The following is an 18,160-nucleotide window of genomic DNA, read 5'->3' on the forward strand; positions in this document are numbered from 1 at the left end:
AATGCGAAACTCTGCAAAAACTAATACAACTTCTACGTTTTTCATTTTTAATCCAGTTTTATTATTGATTATGTTCTGGTTAGATATGTTACCGCCACTACAATAGCGAAATGCTGTTAATTTAACATCGCGAGAACACATGCATACTGGACCAGTGATTACTGGTGTGATCCTTAATACAATGGACAAGTAGAGTTCAGTCAGGTTTGCAAGCGTAAGTTGACAGATGCTTATCAGTTACAGTAGTTCATTTGACTTTGTTGGTGTTGCAAAATGAAAACAGCTAAATTACTAATCAGTTGAAACTAACAAGTATAAAATATAAACAAAATTTAATCTCTACCTTAGCATTCTTTCATACGTTACATTGAAGCATCCAAAGTAGGGTGGGCTGAAAAACACTTTTTTTTTGAATTAAAAAAAAAAGTTATTCTAAAAAGCTGCCAAATCGACCTAGAAATCATTTCCCAAAATTTTGGGGGGTGGCCCCCTCAATCGGCCGTGCCACCCAGCCCAAAAGGTCAAATCGCCATATCTCAAAAACTACTTGGGCTGGAAGGGTCAAACAAAGCTCAAATGAAGCAGAAACACAAAGTTTCTATCTGTCCTAAAAGATGTTTTTATCATAGTTGCACTACAAATTATGTTATTTCAAAAAAACGCTTTTTATGCTAAACTCGAGGGGACAAAATCACACAAATTGTAAATTATTAAGTATATCAGTACTGCGGAATTGATTCCTGTGCTGATTCTGTTTATTAAAATACTTAGTTGTATGACTGTTGAATGGATGGTGCTATAATAGGACATTTTATATGCTAAAGTTTAGTTACAAGGATTTTGAGATATTATTCTTTTTGCAGAATACGGTACTTGGTAAAATTCTTGTCATAAATATCACTAGTTACACCAATTCTCTGAGAATGTTGAATGCTTATGAACCCAGACCTAAAAGAAAACCTAAACTAGAAAAAACACTGCCTGGTGGAGGACCTACATTCAGTAGTGCTGACCACTTTCCACAGGGATATCTGCCAACAAAAGAAGATGTAATTAAAAGAATGTTATATGAACAAAACTTCAGAACTAAAATTACTGCCCAAAAGATTGCAGTGGAGTTGGTTAATCTTTGGACAACTTACAATGTATATACAGTGGCTGCAGTTACAGTAAAAGACATGATCAACAATACAATGAGCAAATTCAGTGAAGTTGTCCGATATGACAAAAAGAAGATAAAAAACCACTCTTTTGAAAAAAAGAAAAGTGATTTGATGGAAGATATGTACAAACTGTTTGACATATATTGCAGCAACCACAGCCAAAGAAAGCAACTTGAGAGGAAATACGAACTTCGTATGACCAATAAAAATCATTACTTTTATGAAGACCAAAAAGGTGCACGAAAAATGAAGTGCCTTGCTGTTGTTGAACCTCTGACTTCATCAGATATAATATTTAAAAGAAAACTCCATCTTCATGAAGATTCTGTTACTTCCATTGATTCTGAGATGGATATTGAAGAGGCAAGTCCTAGCTGTTCAACAAGCACCACAAGTAAGACAAGGACAATTCATTCACCAAAAGCAAAAATATCCAAAACTATACTTTCAACATCGGCAAATATACATCCTTCAAATAGTAGTTCATCAGATACGTCTTCGGCTTCATCAGTTGATGAATTTCTACCACCACGTTCTATGATACAACAAGCTACTGAACAGAACAGAAAATCTTGGCCGAATCTTGTGATGATTGCTGAAAGGTATCGCATATCAGATAGAGCAGCAGCCGCAACAGCAAATGCAGCCTTAAAGGATTTTGGAATTGTCACGGCAACTGATACGAAACACATACGGTAATTGATAAAAACAAACTTCGACGGGAACGTGAAAAATACAGAGGAGAAATACGAAATAATGAGGAAAAGTTCTTTGAACTGGTTAATGGGGTGTACATCGATGGCAGAAAGGATGCCACACTCTCACTTCTTGAAGCAGATAATGGCAAGCACTATCAAGCCACTGTCTTGGAAGAACATTATGTAGTTTTGGCGAACCAGGCGGGTTTTACTTAACACATTTCTCACCTGAAAATGGAAAAACTATTGCAAATTGTGTATATGAAGCTATGGAAGGCACCGCATTGAAAACAAAACTTGCAGTGGTGGGAAAAGATGGCACTCCTGCAATGACTGGACCCCATTCTGAATACATAAGATGCCTGCAAGTACTTCTTAAGAGACCTTTGCAGTGGTCGGTGTGCCTTTTACATGCAAATGAACTCCCTCTGCGCCATGTCTTTGCAGCTCTCGATGGCATTACCAATAGTCCAGATAGTTTTACTGGGCCTATTGGAAAGGCCATTGACTCTTGTGTTTCCGATTGGCCTGTGGTCAGTTTTTCTCCTATTCTCAACCAAAACTTTTCGTTTTTGCCTAACGATGTTATTTACGATCTCAGTGCAGACCAAAATTACGCTTACAAAATTTGTTTGGCAGTGATGGTTGGATCTGTTGACAAAGACTTGAAGCTGATGGAGGTAGGTCCAATTGTACACTCAAGGTGGCTAACTCTGGCTTGTCGCATCCTACGTTTTTATACTGCAACAAAAAATCCCTCAACCAATTTGGCGTTGCTAGCAAAATTTTGCATGCTGATATATTTTCCATCATGGTTTGAAATAAAGCAAAACCACAAAATTACACATGGATCAGAAAACTTCTATAATATGCTGCAAAGGATCATAAGATTTCCAAACAAAAAATTGCTGATATTGCCTTTGAAGTCGTGCAAAGAAATGGCTTTTTTGCACATCCTGAACAAGTTATTTTAGGGATGCTTGGACACGAGGATGAAACTATCCGCCGGCAAGCTGTAAACAAAGTGTTGTCCCTGCGTGAAAGGATCCCTGAATTCAAATTAGACAACCACAACTTTGAAGGAGGATTTCTGGAATTAGAAGATCAAGACAGGCAGAGCCAGAGGGCAACAAGTTCAGTTCGTAAGTTTTTAATTCCGAAAATCAATGTGAAAGCAAAGGCATTTCACAAAATGGTGAACCTGGATTTTCCTGGCCTGCAAGAACCTCCTCTAACAAGACATCTCAGTGATAGTAAAATTGAACAAATCAGACAAAGTCCATTGCAACTTTAACATCCTTGTCATAACCAAACTGTGGAAAGACATGTCAAACTTGTATCTGAAGCATCCAGTTCAGTTGCAACATTTGAAAGAAGGGATGGGATGATACGACAAAGAATCCGTTCACGAAAACTGATGAAAATGTTTGACTCAAAAAAGCAATTCACCATGTGAACCAACAACAGATCGAATAATTTTAATTATATGTGATGCAGGATTGAAATGTGCTGATGCAAGGTGCAGTTAAATGCGGTTCACACAACATACATAGGCCTATGAGTTGGAATGCATGCAATTAAGTAGTCAATGTGCCCCGTAAATTATTGACGGCTATCATAAATAAACCTACCAATTTCAGAGAAAAACGGAAATGTATATTATGCTATGTTTTCTTGCTAATTTGTGTCCAATTTGCTCACTGGTTGTAGAAAGTATATATTATATTTGATATAGTTGTTCCCCATTACTCATAATTTGATAGCATTAATATGGATCAATAATCATGTCAAATCACTCGACTTTGCAAGTATGTAACTGAAAAGGCAATGCTGGATTAATTGTATATCGCAAAGCAGTGCGGACGTTCGGCGCATTGATGACTTTGTACTTGTAACACACTACAGGAGAAAATAACTGCTTTAAATTCTATGTTGTTTTTGCATGCATTGCAAAATATTATACATTACAAAAAGACCCTTCTGATGATCCGTTAAAGGTGAAACAGGCTGTTAAGGATTCAGATAGTAATAACTATATTTGATTTATATATATATACAAAAACTGAACTATATATTAACTCTACAAAAAGTGTGCTCAATACCAAACACATGGCCAAGCAGAGAAATATAATCAAACAAAATCATTAGTACCAAAAACCGTAACAGCCAGTTTCATCCTGTGATGGGATCTTCAGATACTTTTTGAATAAGAACCTTCTGAATCCCATTATAGGATGGAACAGGCTGTTAAGGTTTTTTGGATACTATTACTAGTGATTCAATTTGAATGATATTATATGTTTTGCTACATTCCAGACCGAATGCGTCACCAAAGTGAAAATTTCTTCAATTTTTCCAAGACTTACCCCACTCGCTTTAGTAAAATATGTGTTTTTTCTAAATATCTCAATTTGTAGTGCAACTATACTAAAAAGTTCTCTTGGAACAGATAGAAACTTTATGTTTCTGCTTCTTTTGAGCTTTGTTTCACCCTTCCAGCCCAAGTAGTTTTAGAGATATGGCGATTTGACCTTTAATTGACCTTTTGGGCCTGGTGGCACGGCCGATAGAGGGGGCCACCCCCCAAAATTTTGGGAAATGATTTCTAGGTCGATTTGGCAGCTTTTTAGAATAACTTTTTTTTTTAATTAAAAAAAAAGTGTTTTTCAGCCCACCCTGTGCATTAGCAGCGCCTGACAAGGCCGACCCTTTACGCAGCAGGAGTAGGTTAAAAACGATATACTGCATAGCACTAGCCTAGTCAATGTTTCACATTAGTTTTCCAGTCATTAAGTTTGTCAAAAATGAATGCAATGGGGCGGGTCCTGTGAGGTTGTGGCTTGCGTGTTCTAAATTTTCTTTCATCACAGTTCTGTATCTTTTCACATCAAATACCATTTCCAACACTGTCACGCTTGTAGCAACTTCAATGTCGTCGCCCTCTAAAGGATCACTCACTAAATGCCAATCCTGTCCGTTCTGGTTGTCCATGGCGGTTTTGTTAAATCTTGCAGCTGTTGCAAACGCACATGGCCTGAAATATCTCACTGCCAATGAGTACCAAGGAAAGCAGGCTAGGTATTTACGTAGAGTGTACAAAATGTACTGCAAGGTGATGGTCACGCTCCTTAGCAGTGCAAAAATGGCATAGTACAAAGCTGTCGTGGGCAATAGAAACAACAAAATGGTGAAGAGCAATGTTCCCGTGAAGAAACGATGGTTAGCAACATCAGGCGGATGAGTCAAAGTATCCACGCGGTTCCTTAAAGGGTTCCATTTTTTGCCTCGAAACAGTCTCCAGAATGACATTAGACCGGCAATCTAGAAACAAAACACGCCAGATAAGTATCAGTGAAATTTTGCACTTCCACATGCGTTGAAAAGTTATAGGTTAACAATAACCAAAAAAACTTGTCAACATAATATATTACATTCAAACTCATATACAGTGTAAACTAGAGATGTACCGATATATCGGTATCGGCGATATCGGCCATTTTTTGAGTATCGGTATCGGCATCGGTATCGGCAAAACTTGGCCGATACTAAACATGTAAAAAAAGGCGTTTGCTGCGGATTTTCTGCAGAAGCAAAGATATAGATTTTTTAAAGTAGTAACTAACGTCACATTGAAGTAGAAAAATAACAACCTGTTCAAATTTTTGATACCTCACACTCCCATGACTTCATGGGTGCACCTTTTGGCATTGTTTGCTTACAGTGATTCTTTCACTTAAACAAAACGTTTTGTTTCAGCAGTTTTGCGTTGTTCCATTCTTAAGTTGTGAAGGAGACTCAATTTCTCCAATATTTATCATAATTATGTGTTTCTTTTTTACTCTCAGTAGAGTATAAAACAAGGCCAAGACTACCCAGGTGGCGGGAATGTGTAGTTTTGCATCGTTTTTGCGTTGCTGGACGCTTGAGGGACCCGTGTGGCTTGGTTGTTTTTGGTGGGCTGGTACTGTCAGTTTGTGATTTGCTTTCCGCCTTTCGTTGTGGTGGACTCATCAGACTTGAACAATGTCATGGCGGATTGGCTGGGCTCGGGATGGGGGCGGTGGGACTGCGAATCCTCACTGAACTAATCAATAAGTGGTCTTGTTGCGCCTGGGATGGCGGCCTCATTGTGGGGGGGAAGTGTCCTTCCCTGCTGTCGGCACGGGGCTGGGCGCTCACTGGTGCGGCGGGCTGTTGCGATTTGCTGGCCATAACAGTGTAGCTTCCACGCCAGCCATTTAGACCATCCAATCAACTATATGTTTCTCGGCAGCCGTTTTGTAGCAAGAATTGACATCGACAAGAATTGAAATGGCTAGTGTGGAAGCTGCACCGTTGTGGTTGACGGGTCGCGGCAGCTTGCTGTGCTGGTGAGTACTCAGCCTTGTGCTGGGGGCCGAGGGAGGCGCTCCTTTCTTCGCAGGGTCATTCCATTATATTTCAGGTCAAAATTAGAGGAAATGCCACCCACCCTCTCCGATTTGGTTGATTTTGACATATGTGAGAGATGGCAACCCACTGAGCTCAACAAAAAAAAAATTTTCAAAATTGGTCAAGGGGTTTTAAAGTTACACTATTTTCAATTTTAACCGCATGGTGGCAGTATTTCAGCTCCAAAGAGTAAAAATGCCCCAATATCTGTTATACTGAAGCTAGGAAGTTGATGAAAATATGTAGAATACCATTTTGGGAGATGAGGAATCCAAATTTGCAAACAGAATATAAGAAAAACTTATAGTTTTGGAGTAATTTGATTATAAATATTTTTTGAGGTATATATTTTGGGGAGAAATTTGCCCATGTAGCCGAAGAAAAAAAAAACATTTTTTTTGGGGGCGATGTTAAGTTGGACTTATATTTTGATAAACACACTCCAATTTTGTTGTTCCATATTGTTCCTTGCCTGGACTGGTGGTCAAAATTCTTTATAAAATTTTGCAAATTCTAAATGCCTTTTTAACATTGTACAGTGGGGCATTCCATTTATAATCATCAGATTTTTTCAAATTTTGTAACCACTAGTCACAAATTTTGCGTATTTTGACATTGTACATACATACTAAAAAATGATGACAATAGCAAAAAAAATTTTTGCAGTATCTTAATTGGGGCCGAGATAGAGCACTTTGAATTTTCGGCCACTAGTAGGATTTTTGAAGCTGAGCACAGCCATTTTTTTCATTTTGCGCCTTGATTTTTTGACAATAACTCTTTACCTTGAACGATTTTCGCACTGAAAACATGCATTTTACCAATTTAAGATCCAAGGAATTCATTTAAATTGCAATTAAAAATATGCCAAGATGAACATTTCAAATGATAATTTAGTTATTTAGGTTTAAAGTTTTTCTTAATTTATTTTTGATACGCTTAGTTTGGGGGAATATTTCGGAGCGTTGAGAAAAAGATCGCAAAAAAAAATTCTTTTTCAAACAAAGCAATTAAGTATAATATTTTCACGAAATTTGATTGATGTAAGTTTTGCATAAACCAAAATATTCAACTTAGAAAATATCAACCCATACATAATCATATCAAAAAAACGAAAATAATTGAAACATAACTGATGCTTTGTCACAATATTTGCATAGTTCAGCCATATTATGGTCCATTTCTATAAGAATTGTTTTATGTGTCAAACTACCAATGTTATATTATTCAGCTGATAACACACAGCTAGTCTGATCAAGATTTTGCTACCGTTTCTTATCAAACCAGCACATGCACCCTTATCATTTCTGAACTAACTTTTCATTGAAGTAGAAAACTGCCTGGCTATGATGTTTTTATTATTCAGCAAGAAAGGAGTTGTTAAACAGTTTGGTTTGGAAAAGACCATATATGCTGGATGCCACCCACTTCTGCACTTTTGAAACTAACTCCACCTTCTACATCCAATGGTAGAAGTTACACTTTTAGCTCAGAACTGAACAAACTTGAAAAACTTTTTAACTAGACTGATGTGCAATTTGGTGTATTTTTTATAACTTGATGCTCACTCAATAATTTCTAAACTGTACCTATGGGATTTAATAATACTTTTAACTTTTTTGATCATATGGATTGAAACAAATCACTGTCAGACGACAGACATTGCAATTTGCTGTTTCAAAAATGCCAAAACTTCATGTCAAATAAATAGGAATTTTGCCAAACTGAGTATCAGTTTTAAACTGCAGTCCCTTTCAAAAAACAAATGGAACAACTAAAATAACTCATCATAATTACATAACATGAACAGGTAAATAATTTCAGGAAAAAAAATGTTGAGTTTGGTCATGGCTACATGGCCAAAGCACCCCCCTAAGTTATCACCCCCAAAATTTTTGAAACGTTGTTTTCATCTATAAATGATATCTTTTCACCAATTTTGACTGGAAATTCAGATTCCTTGCCCCCAAAAATGGTATTCTACATATTTTGGTTGTTTTTTTAGCTATAAATTAGGAGATATTAGCAAAATTTGAATTTTGGGGGGGCACGATGCCCCGGTCGAGTGATGAATTTCAAACCCCCACAACTTCTAAACCACTTGGTCAATTTCAAAAATTTTTTTTTTGGTGTGCTCAGTTAATGATTGTGAACTGACTGCCAAAGTATGAAACATTTCCAAGAGTATTGGTTTTTTCATGACCTGAAATATAATGGAATGACCCCGCAATGAGTTTGTCATCTTGGGCGCAACGGGACCATTTTGATTGGTTTGGTGAGGATTTGTGGCCCCATTGCTTTCGTTTTGGGCCTACTTATTCTGCCGTGACATTGTTTGGGCTTGGTGAGTTTGTTGCGGCTAAGGGTGGAAGTTGAATTGCCGACTGGTGGAGCCGGCTTGCTGGGGGAAGCCGAGTTGCACGGGTTTTTTGAGCGTTTTGTGGGGTGGGAGCGATGCAGAATTGTGCATTTTTGCTACCTGGGTAGTCTTGGCCTAGCAAAAGCTTTTCAACCAAATGACAAGCGCCCTTAGGTTGCACTTGCACACTACTTGTCGAATAGCTTTTGTACGACTACACAAATCACTTAGTTTATATTTTACATCTTATTATCAATTATGATAGCCTATTTGGAGAGTTTGCGCAAACACTTTATTAATTTTTCAGAAACCCCAATTATGATGTAATGTTTCTTCCCTTATACCCCAATCCTCAATTACGGTGGCCTTTCATTACTAAAACCTAAAAGGCCTTTTATGACACACCAATGCGGTTGAGATTGGATTCTTGAATCTTTAATAATTATGCCGATTATAAAAGCTTTTTTTAATAGTTTTATACAAATAAGGTAAAACTTAGCATTTGATATATTTCCTTGCAAATACCAAAATTGCTTCTTTTTGTAACACCAAAGTATCGGCAAAAATATCGGTATCGGCCTAAAAAAGTGATATCGGGATCGGTATCGGCCAAAATATTGGTATCGGTACATCTCTAGTGTAAACCAAAAGCGGGGATTTTCATATGTTTTACATGATACTCACTACATACGAAATTGAATCTTCGCTTTCAGAAGAATAAGACACCACCTTAACTAAAAATTGCATAGTCCTGTACGCATCGGTTATAGGCGATTTGAATTAATAGATTGTGGTTAACTTGGACTTGGAAAGCTTTTTGAGAGCTTAATCCTGACAGTTTCGTACATTTGTAGAGGTTTTGAGAGCAGTGGCTGAGTGGTTAGCGCGTTGGGCTCGCAGTCGAGAGCCTGCATGTTCGACTCGAGCCACCCGCACTTGTTGTTTTTCTGGGCAAGAAACTTTACGATAATTGCCTCTACCCAGTGATCGATTTCGAGCAATGGGTAGTACCATATTTAAGTCATAAGTAGAGTAGACAACCGGAAACAGACATTGCCGTCGGCTGCAGCGTGGGTCAGGTGTACGTCGGAAGGCGTACACCGATGCATAGCGCTCGAGTCCGCTTTCCCGCAATGCAGGATAAAGATATGAAAAACAACAAACAAACAAACCCCTGACGAAAGCGCGGTCACCAAAATTGACATAGCAAAGTTTCCTATTGTTGTTAATGAATGGTCTGTGAAGTATTCCAACCACTAGATGCCACTGAATGGAAAGCTGTCCTTGAAATGCATTACTCAAGCGCACACACCGTGAGTCGAACCAGCGCTAATTGACCTTACTGCTTTTTCGTTCAGAAAGTCAGGCGTTTACCAACTGAGCCAATTACTGCACCAACTTAACTGCTGTGATGGTATCAAAACAAAGCTTTAATAAAGTTTTCAAACCAAAATCCACATTTATTATCTAATATAACTTTATATATCACTAAGAACACTTTTAAATATTTTAAGATAAATAGCAAGAGGTCACAACATACCTGCAGCCCATAGAGCCTCGTGGCATAAACATAAAAGCAATAAATGTGAAAAGTCAGTATAGAAACGAGATCAGAGATCAATGCAATAAAAAATGAAAATCCCAAACAAGAGAGGTACAGAGGCCAAGCGATGCTGGAATTTCCTGGAGCAAATGCTGAGAGTAAAGTTTGAATGTACTCTAACCACAAACGAACATGGTGAAGAAAAAACTTTCCAAGAAATTGGTTCAATGGAGAGTTAAGTTTCAAACCAATAGGTATCCCCATTAGCCAACGAATAAGAGCAGCAACCTGAAATGAAAATCAACTGAAATAAACTTCTTGCAAGCCTATTTTTTCTCATCAACTCTTGGACTGGTGAAAACAGTTCAAACTCGAGGAAAATGCACATGAGGTTGAGTAATGAAAACAGGTCTAAACAAACATGTTGTATTATCAGATGAGGCATTGTGGCCATAACTATTAGGGTGTTTCATTTGCTCCCTTTATTTTAATTTTGATCTGTCCCTAAGTTAATTCTGTTCCATTTGGGAAAAAAATAACCTGGAAATAATTTTTAATTTCATGGCCCCTTGTTTACCCCCCCCACCGCGACTCCGAAATTTCTGCCTACTTCAATCGCCATAACTCAAAAACCACTTTAGATAGACATGGGTTGTTGGGTATCAAAGTTATTGCCATACCCCACTTTAATTCAAAAATGCTGCCAAAATAATAATCTGAGCAAAAAAATTTTTTTTTTCATTTTTGCACAACCTAAGAAAAGCAGTTGGCATGAATATTGAATAGCGAAACATAGGATGTGAACAACCAAACATAAGTGGCAACTGACACAAGTTCACCAAAATTAATCACATGACACAATATTATCAAAAACCATCTAATAGGACATCACAATAAGTAATAGCACAGCAGGGGCTCACACAACCTCCATTAAGCAGGCAGCAACGTGGTGTGTTGTGCTTAGCGCATTGGTCTTCGCACCAAAGAGTGTTTACATTAATTTTAGTTACTGAAACCACTGTGTTGCTGTTTTCTTGTGCAAGAAAGGTCAAAATGATTGCCTCCATCCAGTAATGGGTAGTTAAAATAAATTCCAGTCATACTAATTTAAGTCACTGGAAACAGTGTATTACAGGCAACTCCAAAGCGAGTGCTGCAAAAATTGCCTACTATGTGCTGTGCTTCAATGATGTTTTTCCGTCCTGGAGGATAAAAATTCAATGACGACAACACAAGTCGGACATGAATCATGAATAGTAACACAGCAACAGCTAACGCTCATTAAGTAGGACATGGATACATTGAATAGGATACTAAGGCCCGTGTTCTAATATCCAACTTGAGTTCAAGCTGGAACACAAGTTGGACTTGGGTTATGGTATACCAAATGCATGGACCAAGTCAAACTTGAGTTTCAGCTTGAACTCAAGTTGGATCTTGGAATACGGGCTTAAGTTATCTATAATCCTGCAAATAGTTACATTTTTTCAAAAACTGCAAGTACGATTAGTATCCAAGCCAGTTGGTTGACATATTATCATGATTGATGATGCATGCATATAATTGTCAAACAGGCAGTTGGGCATCATCAACAGTGGGTGCTTCTTTTGCGAAGGTATGGTTGACACTTTCTGTGTTTTTCTGCCACTTGCAGGGTGTCTTGGTAATAGTCTTCGCTGTGAGAAGATCCCAAGAAGTCTAAGATTAATTTTATATACCTTTCAGCACAGTCATTAATTACATTGCTTCCTAGGACATTTACCAGGTTTTCTTTTAAGATGCTGTTGTCATGCCATTCATTAACAGGCAGGTGCAAAAATTTATGGTTCAGGTTTAACAAGTTGATAAAATAGCATGAATCTTGTCCAACTAAATCACCAAGCCTTGTTGATGGCCCAAAGTGTTGTGGAAATTTTGGTTTTTCAAACCCAGATCCATGTCGCTGTTTTGGGATGGCTGAGTGTGTATCAATGCATTGTAGCATTCGATCAGCAATAAACCAAGTTTTTTCAACAGAGGTGTGTTCTCGGAATAGAGAAAGAGAAATCATTTCCTCTGTCAAGTACCAAAGGTGTCTCTTTAATGCCTTCAGAGCAATACATTTATTGATGTTGTTGTAAGTGAACAGCATCTTGTAAAACTTTAGATCATTTCATGGAGCATCAGTGGGCGATGAACATGTCAACCACCACTGAGAATACACATGACATGAGTGACGAAGTTGACAAAGCCTCTTATCTTTGAGGTTTGTTGAGTGGTAGTAACAGTGCCAAGTGGAAGCTCTCCAATGTACTTTCCCAGAAGATATGTCTTAATGGAGTAAATCAGCTTTGCCGTCCATCTGGCTTTATGCAAAGCTCCTGGGTTTTTGAAGGTTATTGGATTTTGCAGTGAATTTTCCAGGAAAATACGACAGAGTTCAATGAACTCTAATTAATCACCCCTCTGGAAACTATGCTGAGCACTGAGCAGTACAGCGTAACATCAGGAGACTGGGTAATTTCAAATTTTAGATCATTAAAAATTCGAAACAGAGTGACTTCCCCTATACTATGGTGTCTACAGGCAGACTACAAGGGATGCTGCAGACTATCTTGATACATGCTGCTGAATACATCAGAAAGTTGGACTTGGGTTATGGTATACGGTACCAAATACATGGACCAAGCCAAACTTGAGTTTCAGTTTGAACTCAAGTTAGATCTTAGAATACAGGCCTTAGTATCCTATCCATGTCCTACTTAATCAGCATTAGCTGTTGCTGTGTTACTATTCATGATTCATGTCCCACTTGTATTGTCGTCATTGAATTTTTATCTCCAGGACGGAAAAACATCATTGAAGCACAGCACACAGTAGGCAATTTTTGCAGCAGTCGCTTTGGAGTTGCCTGCAATACACTGTTTCCAGTGACTTACATTAGTATGACTGAAATTTATTTTAACTACCTATTACTGGATGGAGGCAATTATTTTGACCTTTTTTGCACAAGAAAACAGCAACACAGTGGTTTCAGTAACTAAAATTAATGTAAACACTCTTTGGTGGGAAGACCAATGCGCTAAGCACAACACACCATCACCATGTTGCTGCCTGCTTAATGGAGGTTGTGTGAGCCCCTGCTGTGCTATTACTTATTGTGATGTCCTATTACTTCATAGATGGTTTTTGATAATATTGTGTCATGTCATATTCATGCCAACTGCTTTTCTTAGGTTGTGCAAAACTGAAAAAAAAAATTTTTTTGATCAGATTGTTATTTTGACAGCATTTTTGAATTAAAGTGGGGTATGGCAATAACTTTGATACCCAACAACCCATGTCTATCTAAAGTGGTTTTTGAGTTACGGCGATTGAAGTAGGCAGAAATTTCGGAGTCGCGGTGGGGGGGGTAAACGGGGGGCCATGAAATTAAAAATTATTTCCAGGTTATTTTTTTCCCAAATGGAACAGAATTAACTTAGGGACAGATCAAAATTAAAATAAAGGGAGCAAATGAAACACCCTAATAACTATAGTATCTTACTACGGTATCTAAGGGTCCACGTCTTTTAGGCGCAGACAGTTAGGAACTGGTCAAATAGGCGCACACACTGTGGCACCCGTTCATTTAGGTGCTATTCCTACTAAATTCTGCAGATTGTAGCAGCTCAGCTTTGACAAAACCTAGTCTGGGTTTTGACAGAAAACTACATTACTCTTCACTCAAGCCTACCACCCGCTTGAATATAGGCTACGATATATTTTTTACTGATGTTTAGTGTAGTTATTATTTGACTTAACTGAAAGTGAACTCAGTCATGTTCGGAAACTTGAATAATTAATTGATAAAGCTTTCGCCGACGCAAACCTGGACTAACAACAAATAAATGCCGAACACGCGCATTAAAAAAACAATATATTTTTCTGTTCAATATAACATTTTGTGTGAAAAGCATTGCCACATAAAGCAGCTTCACTCACTGAAGCCATGACATATTTTTCTGTTTAATACAACATTTTGTGTGAAAAGCATTGCCGGATAAAGCAGCTTCACTCACTGAAGCCATGACTAACAACAAATAAATGGACTCGCATTAACAAAACAACATATTTTCTGTTCAATATAACATTTTGTGTGAAAAGCATTGCCCTACCTGCCAAGCTGATACAATCTGCAGACTTTACTAGGAATAGCACCTAAATGAAAGGGCGCCACAGTGCTCCGCACCTAAATATCCTGATGCCACAGTGTGCGCGCCTATTTGACCGGCGCCTCACTGTCTGCGCCTAAAAGACTTGCTCCCGTATCTAAGCAACTGCTTCCAAAGGTTTTTAATTTATATACAAAATTTGAACACCCTTTGCTGATGATTGACATGTAAGTGAGCCACACATTGCAGCTCAGGGGTAAAAAATCTCTATATTGCCACAATATAGACTGATGAACTTTATATAAACTATATAATAATTATCAAAAATAAAGAACCAAAATGTACATACTAAACTGGTGTCCAACAAACATTTGAAATCTAAACATTTTCATTTTCAGTGCTATTAAAAAACCAAACATTTGCTGAATGCTGAACACGAGTTTAGTATCGTTATCTACATTTTGAGAGCTGTTTATATTTCATTAGATTGACCAGGCCATCCATCAATTGTGATACCTCTTTTCCAATTAAATCCACTGAAGTCATTGAAACTTTAGAAATATGTGACCAGACACATGAGTGCAAAGAAAGGATCCAATAACAAAATAAAAATCCAATTGCTCCGTCTACAAGTAGTGCCAGAACTATGTCCCTCTTGCAATGAGGTGTTGAAGATATGGGTTGTTGTATTTTCAATAACAGCTTTGCTTTAAAATTGAAATGAGAAGTCAAACTTGAAAATGAAAGTGCTTTCTGTATGAGTTGACATTTTAAAGGGTTCAATATGATCTCACATGAATTTAAAAAAATGGTAAAAAAAGACAGGAAGAAATTCCATATGCCCAGACAAATCCAATTAACATGAGAGAAAAATCTGAAACATGGATCATTGCACTTTTTTAATTGAGGTTCAGTATTCTGTTGAGAATAATCAACAACTTTGCAAAATATGAATTTAACTATTTCCAAGTCAGTTCCTTCACTAAACAGAAAAAATGGATCACTTCTATTGCAAGAGATTTTTGAACAATCATTAATTCTGGGTTGAAGTTGATCTGATTGTATTTGGTCAAGATAATCTTTTTGAAGATTTAGACAGCCATAACCAGTGACAATATCATTAACTCTATACAAAACAATGACAAATTGTCCACAAAAAGCTCGATTTGATGACAGATGTCTACTCAAGTTTGATTTTAAACATGCCACATGAAATGATCCTGCAAATTGTCTCACAATTAACCATTTTTTGTGAAGTTTAATGCAACCAGATATTTTTTCCATAGAGCATGCATCATCAGTTGGAAGCCAGTATCCAAGAACTTGTGTTTCTCCTGGCACATCAGAATGTTCTTTATTCAAAATAAACTGACATGGTGCTACTGGGCATACTGATGAAACAACATAGGTGTTTTTCTTTGAGTGGTAATAACCCACAAGTACTCCAGTTTCTTTTCTTAAGCAACAGTGTGGAAAGTAAATGACAAACTGCATGTGATTACACATATAAAATGAAACGTTTTGATAACAAAGAATGGATAAGAGACACCTGAAATTACAAAAACGTATAATGATATATACCATTCTCAAATTAGTTTTCACATTGCCAGCCCAAAAAAAGATTTAAAACCAGCCTCATTTTGAGCACTGTTCTTTCTACCTTGGCCACGTATGTGATATTTTAATATAGCATAACTATCTAATCACAAAACATATAATAATTGTGAAGTTTGACAAAAGTATGTGTAACATTTGATTTTTCAAGCTGAACTATAGTAGGCCTAGGCTAGGGTGCATCAAGCCCCCCTCATGAAAAAATTTTCTCATGGCAGTATATTAAAGTTGTGCTACCTCTAGAAAAAATCAATTGTGTAAAATATTACCAAATTTGGATGAACTCTACCGGGTCCACATCGAGCTTGAAAAAACGAGAAATAGGGTCATTTCACATGAAAACAGGCAATATAAAGATATCTCGAATATGATACCTCTCAGATTTGGTGAAAAGTTGTCATAATATGCCTTAGACTATCAAATGAAAGAATCCCAAGTTTTAGATCAATATCTCAAAGGGTTTGTCCATGGCGGTCATTTAAATTTCGAGAACCACCCTCATTTTTGACTTGTGGGGGTAGCGTATAGCAAATTTTGCTGTTTTCAGTGCACCACAACTTCTATTGCAAAACGTAATTTGGAAAACTAATGGTGCTATGCTAGGTCATTATAAACTATAGGCTACTATGCAATTCAACAATAAAAAACAACATTTCTGAATGCATGGGTAGGCCTATTAGGTGGGTCACTAAAATCCTAATATTTTGCCCCGTAAAGGTGTTTTTTTCAATTTTTGAATGCTTCTGACATCCAAACCAATCAGAATATTTTTTATAAAACATGATTATTTGTAATACTTGGAAACTTTATTTTTGTCAAATCAAGTTTGAGGGTTGTGGTGCCATTAACAGAGATCTTTTGAGGATCTGAAAACCCTATCAGGCAGAAATGGCCCTTTTTAGAGCTCTAAATAACCATGTGGGCATTTTATAGTCGTATGGTCGTCCAACTGCCTGTTGTAGAGTAACACAAGACTAAAGTATTTTATTCACTTCTGGACGATCATGGACACTTTCATCCTTGCCACCCAACATTACAAGGAGCACATCTACATGATGAGCAAGATATGCATTTCTTTGAAGATCCTTAACCTAATAGCAACCTCCCGAACATTATTTCTTGAAAACCACTTCACTCGTTCAACAATATTAAAAAGTTCGTTGAATCATCAATAGACCTAATCTTGTTTGATTTGAAACCAGCTGGAAAACAAACTTTATTGCATATTCTGCTAGTGAGTAGTGTAGGCAACTCAAAGCAAATGATGGGCTTTCTTGTGACGTATAAAAACAGATTAGCCTATTTGGCACCCAAGCATCAACTACTGTAAATGCTTTAATCCGCCCCGATAGCTCAGTTGGTTAGCGCGTAACTTCGTGAACGAAGAAGCTTCAAGATCAAGCGGTGCTGGTTCGACTTCGAGGTGTGCGCTTGAGCAACACATTCTAATAACTGCTCTCCATTCAGCGGCACCGGCCCCGGAATTATTTCTCGGCAACAACACTTCAATAATCGGAAACTTCACTTTGTCAATCTCGGTAACCGGCTCTGCGTCAAAAGCCTCTACAAGTATGTGAAACTACCAGGAATAACCTATCAGGGCTTTGTTAGTTCGAGGATAAAGATTCAAAACCAACCACCAACCTAGCCATGGGCTACTTTGTTTTTATACGTCACAAGAAAGCCCATCATTTGCTTTGAATTGCTTACGTTAGCAGAATATGCAATAAAGTTTGTTTTCCAGCTGGTTTCAAATCAAACAAGATTAGGTCTATTGATGGATCAACAAAATTTTTAATATTGTTGAACGAGCGATGTGGTTTTCAAGAAATAATGTTCAGGAGGTTTCTAATAGGCTAAGCATCTTCAAAGAAATGCATATCTTGCTCATCATGTAGATGTGTTCCTTGTAATGTTGGGTGACAAGGATGAAAATGTCCATGATCGTCCAGCAGTGAATAAAATACTTTAGTTTTGTGTTACTCTACAACAAGCAGTTGGACGACCATATGACTATAAAATGCCCACATGGTTATTTAGAGCTCTAAAAAGGGCCATTTCTGCCTGATAGGGTTTTCAGATCCTCAAAAGATCTCTGTTAATGGCACCACAACCCTCAAACTTGATTTGACAGAAACAAAGTTTCCAAGTATTACAAATAATCATGTTTTATAAAAATATTCTGATTGGTTTGGATGTCAGAAGCATTCAAAAATTGA

General features: G+C 37.4%; 1 protein-coding gene across 1 annotated transcript; it reads right to left on the minus strand.

Moving 5' to 3' along the window:
• Positions 1–57: 57 nt before the first annotated feature.
• Positions 58–15,735, minus strand: LOC145784056 (uncharacterized). The gene is made up of 3 exons (XM_082595814.1): positions 14,844–15,735; positions 10,192–10,482; positions 58–5,182 (listed from the first exon to the last, which is right to left on the minus strand). Exons 1-3 carry the CDS (start codon positions 15,609–15,611, stop codon positions 4,631–4,633), a joined length of 1,611 nt encoding a protein of 536 aa, XP_082451940.1. The 5' UTR covers positions 15,612–15,735; the 3' UTR covers positions 58–4,630.
• Between the last annotated feature and the right edge of the window lie 2,425 nt (positions 15,736–18,160).

Source organism: Aplidium turbinatum, chromosome 1, assembly GCF_918807975.1.
Source record: "Aplidium turbinatum chromosome 1, kaAplTurb1.1, whole genome shotgun sequence".
NCBI classification, from domain to species: domain Eukaryota; kingdom Metazoa; phylum Chordata; class Ascidiacea; order Aplousobranchia; family Polyclinidae; genus Aplidium; species Aplidium turbinatum.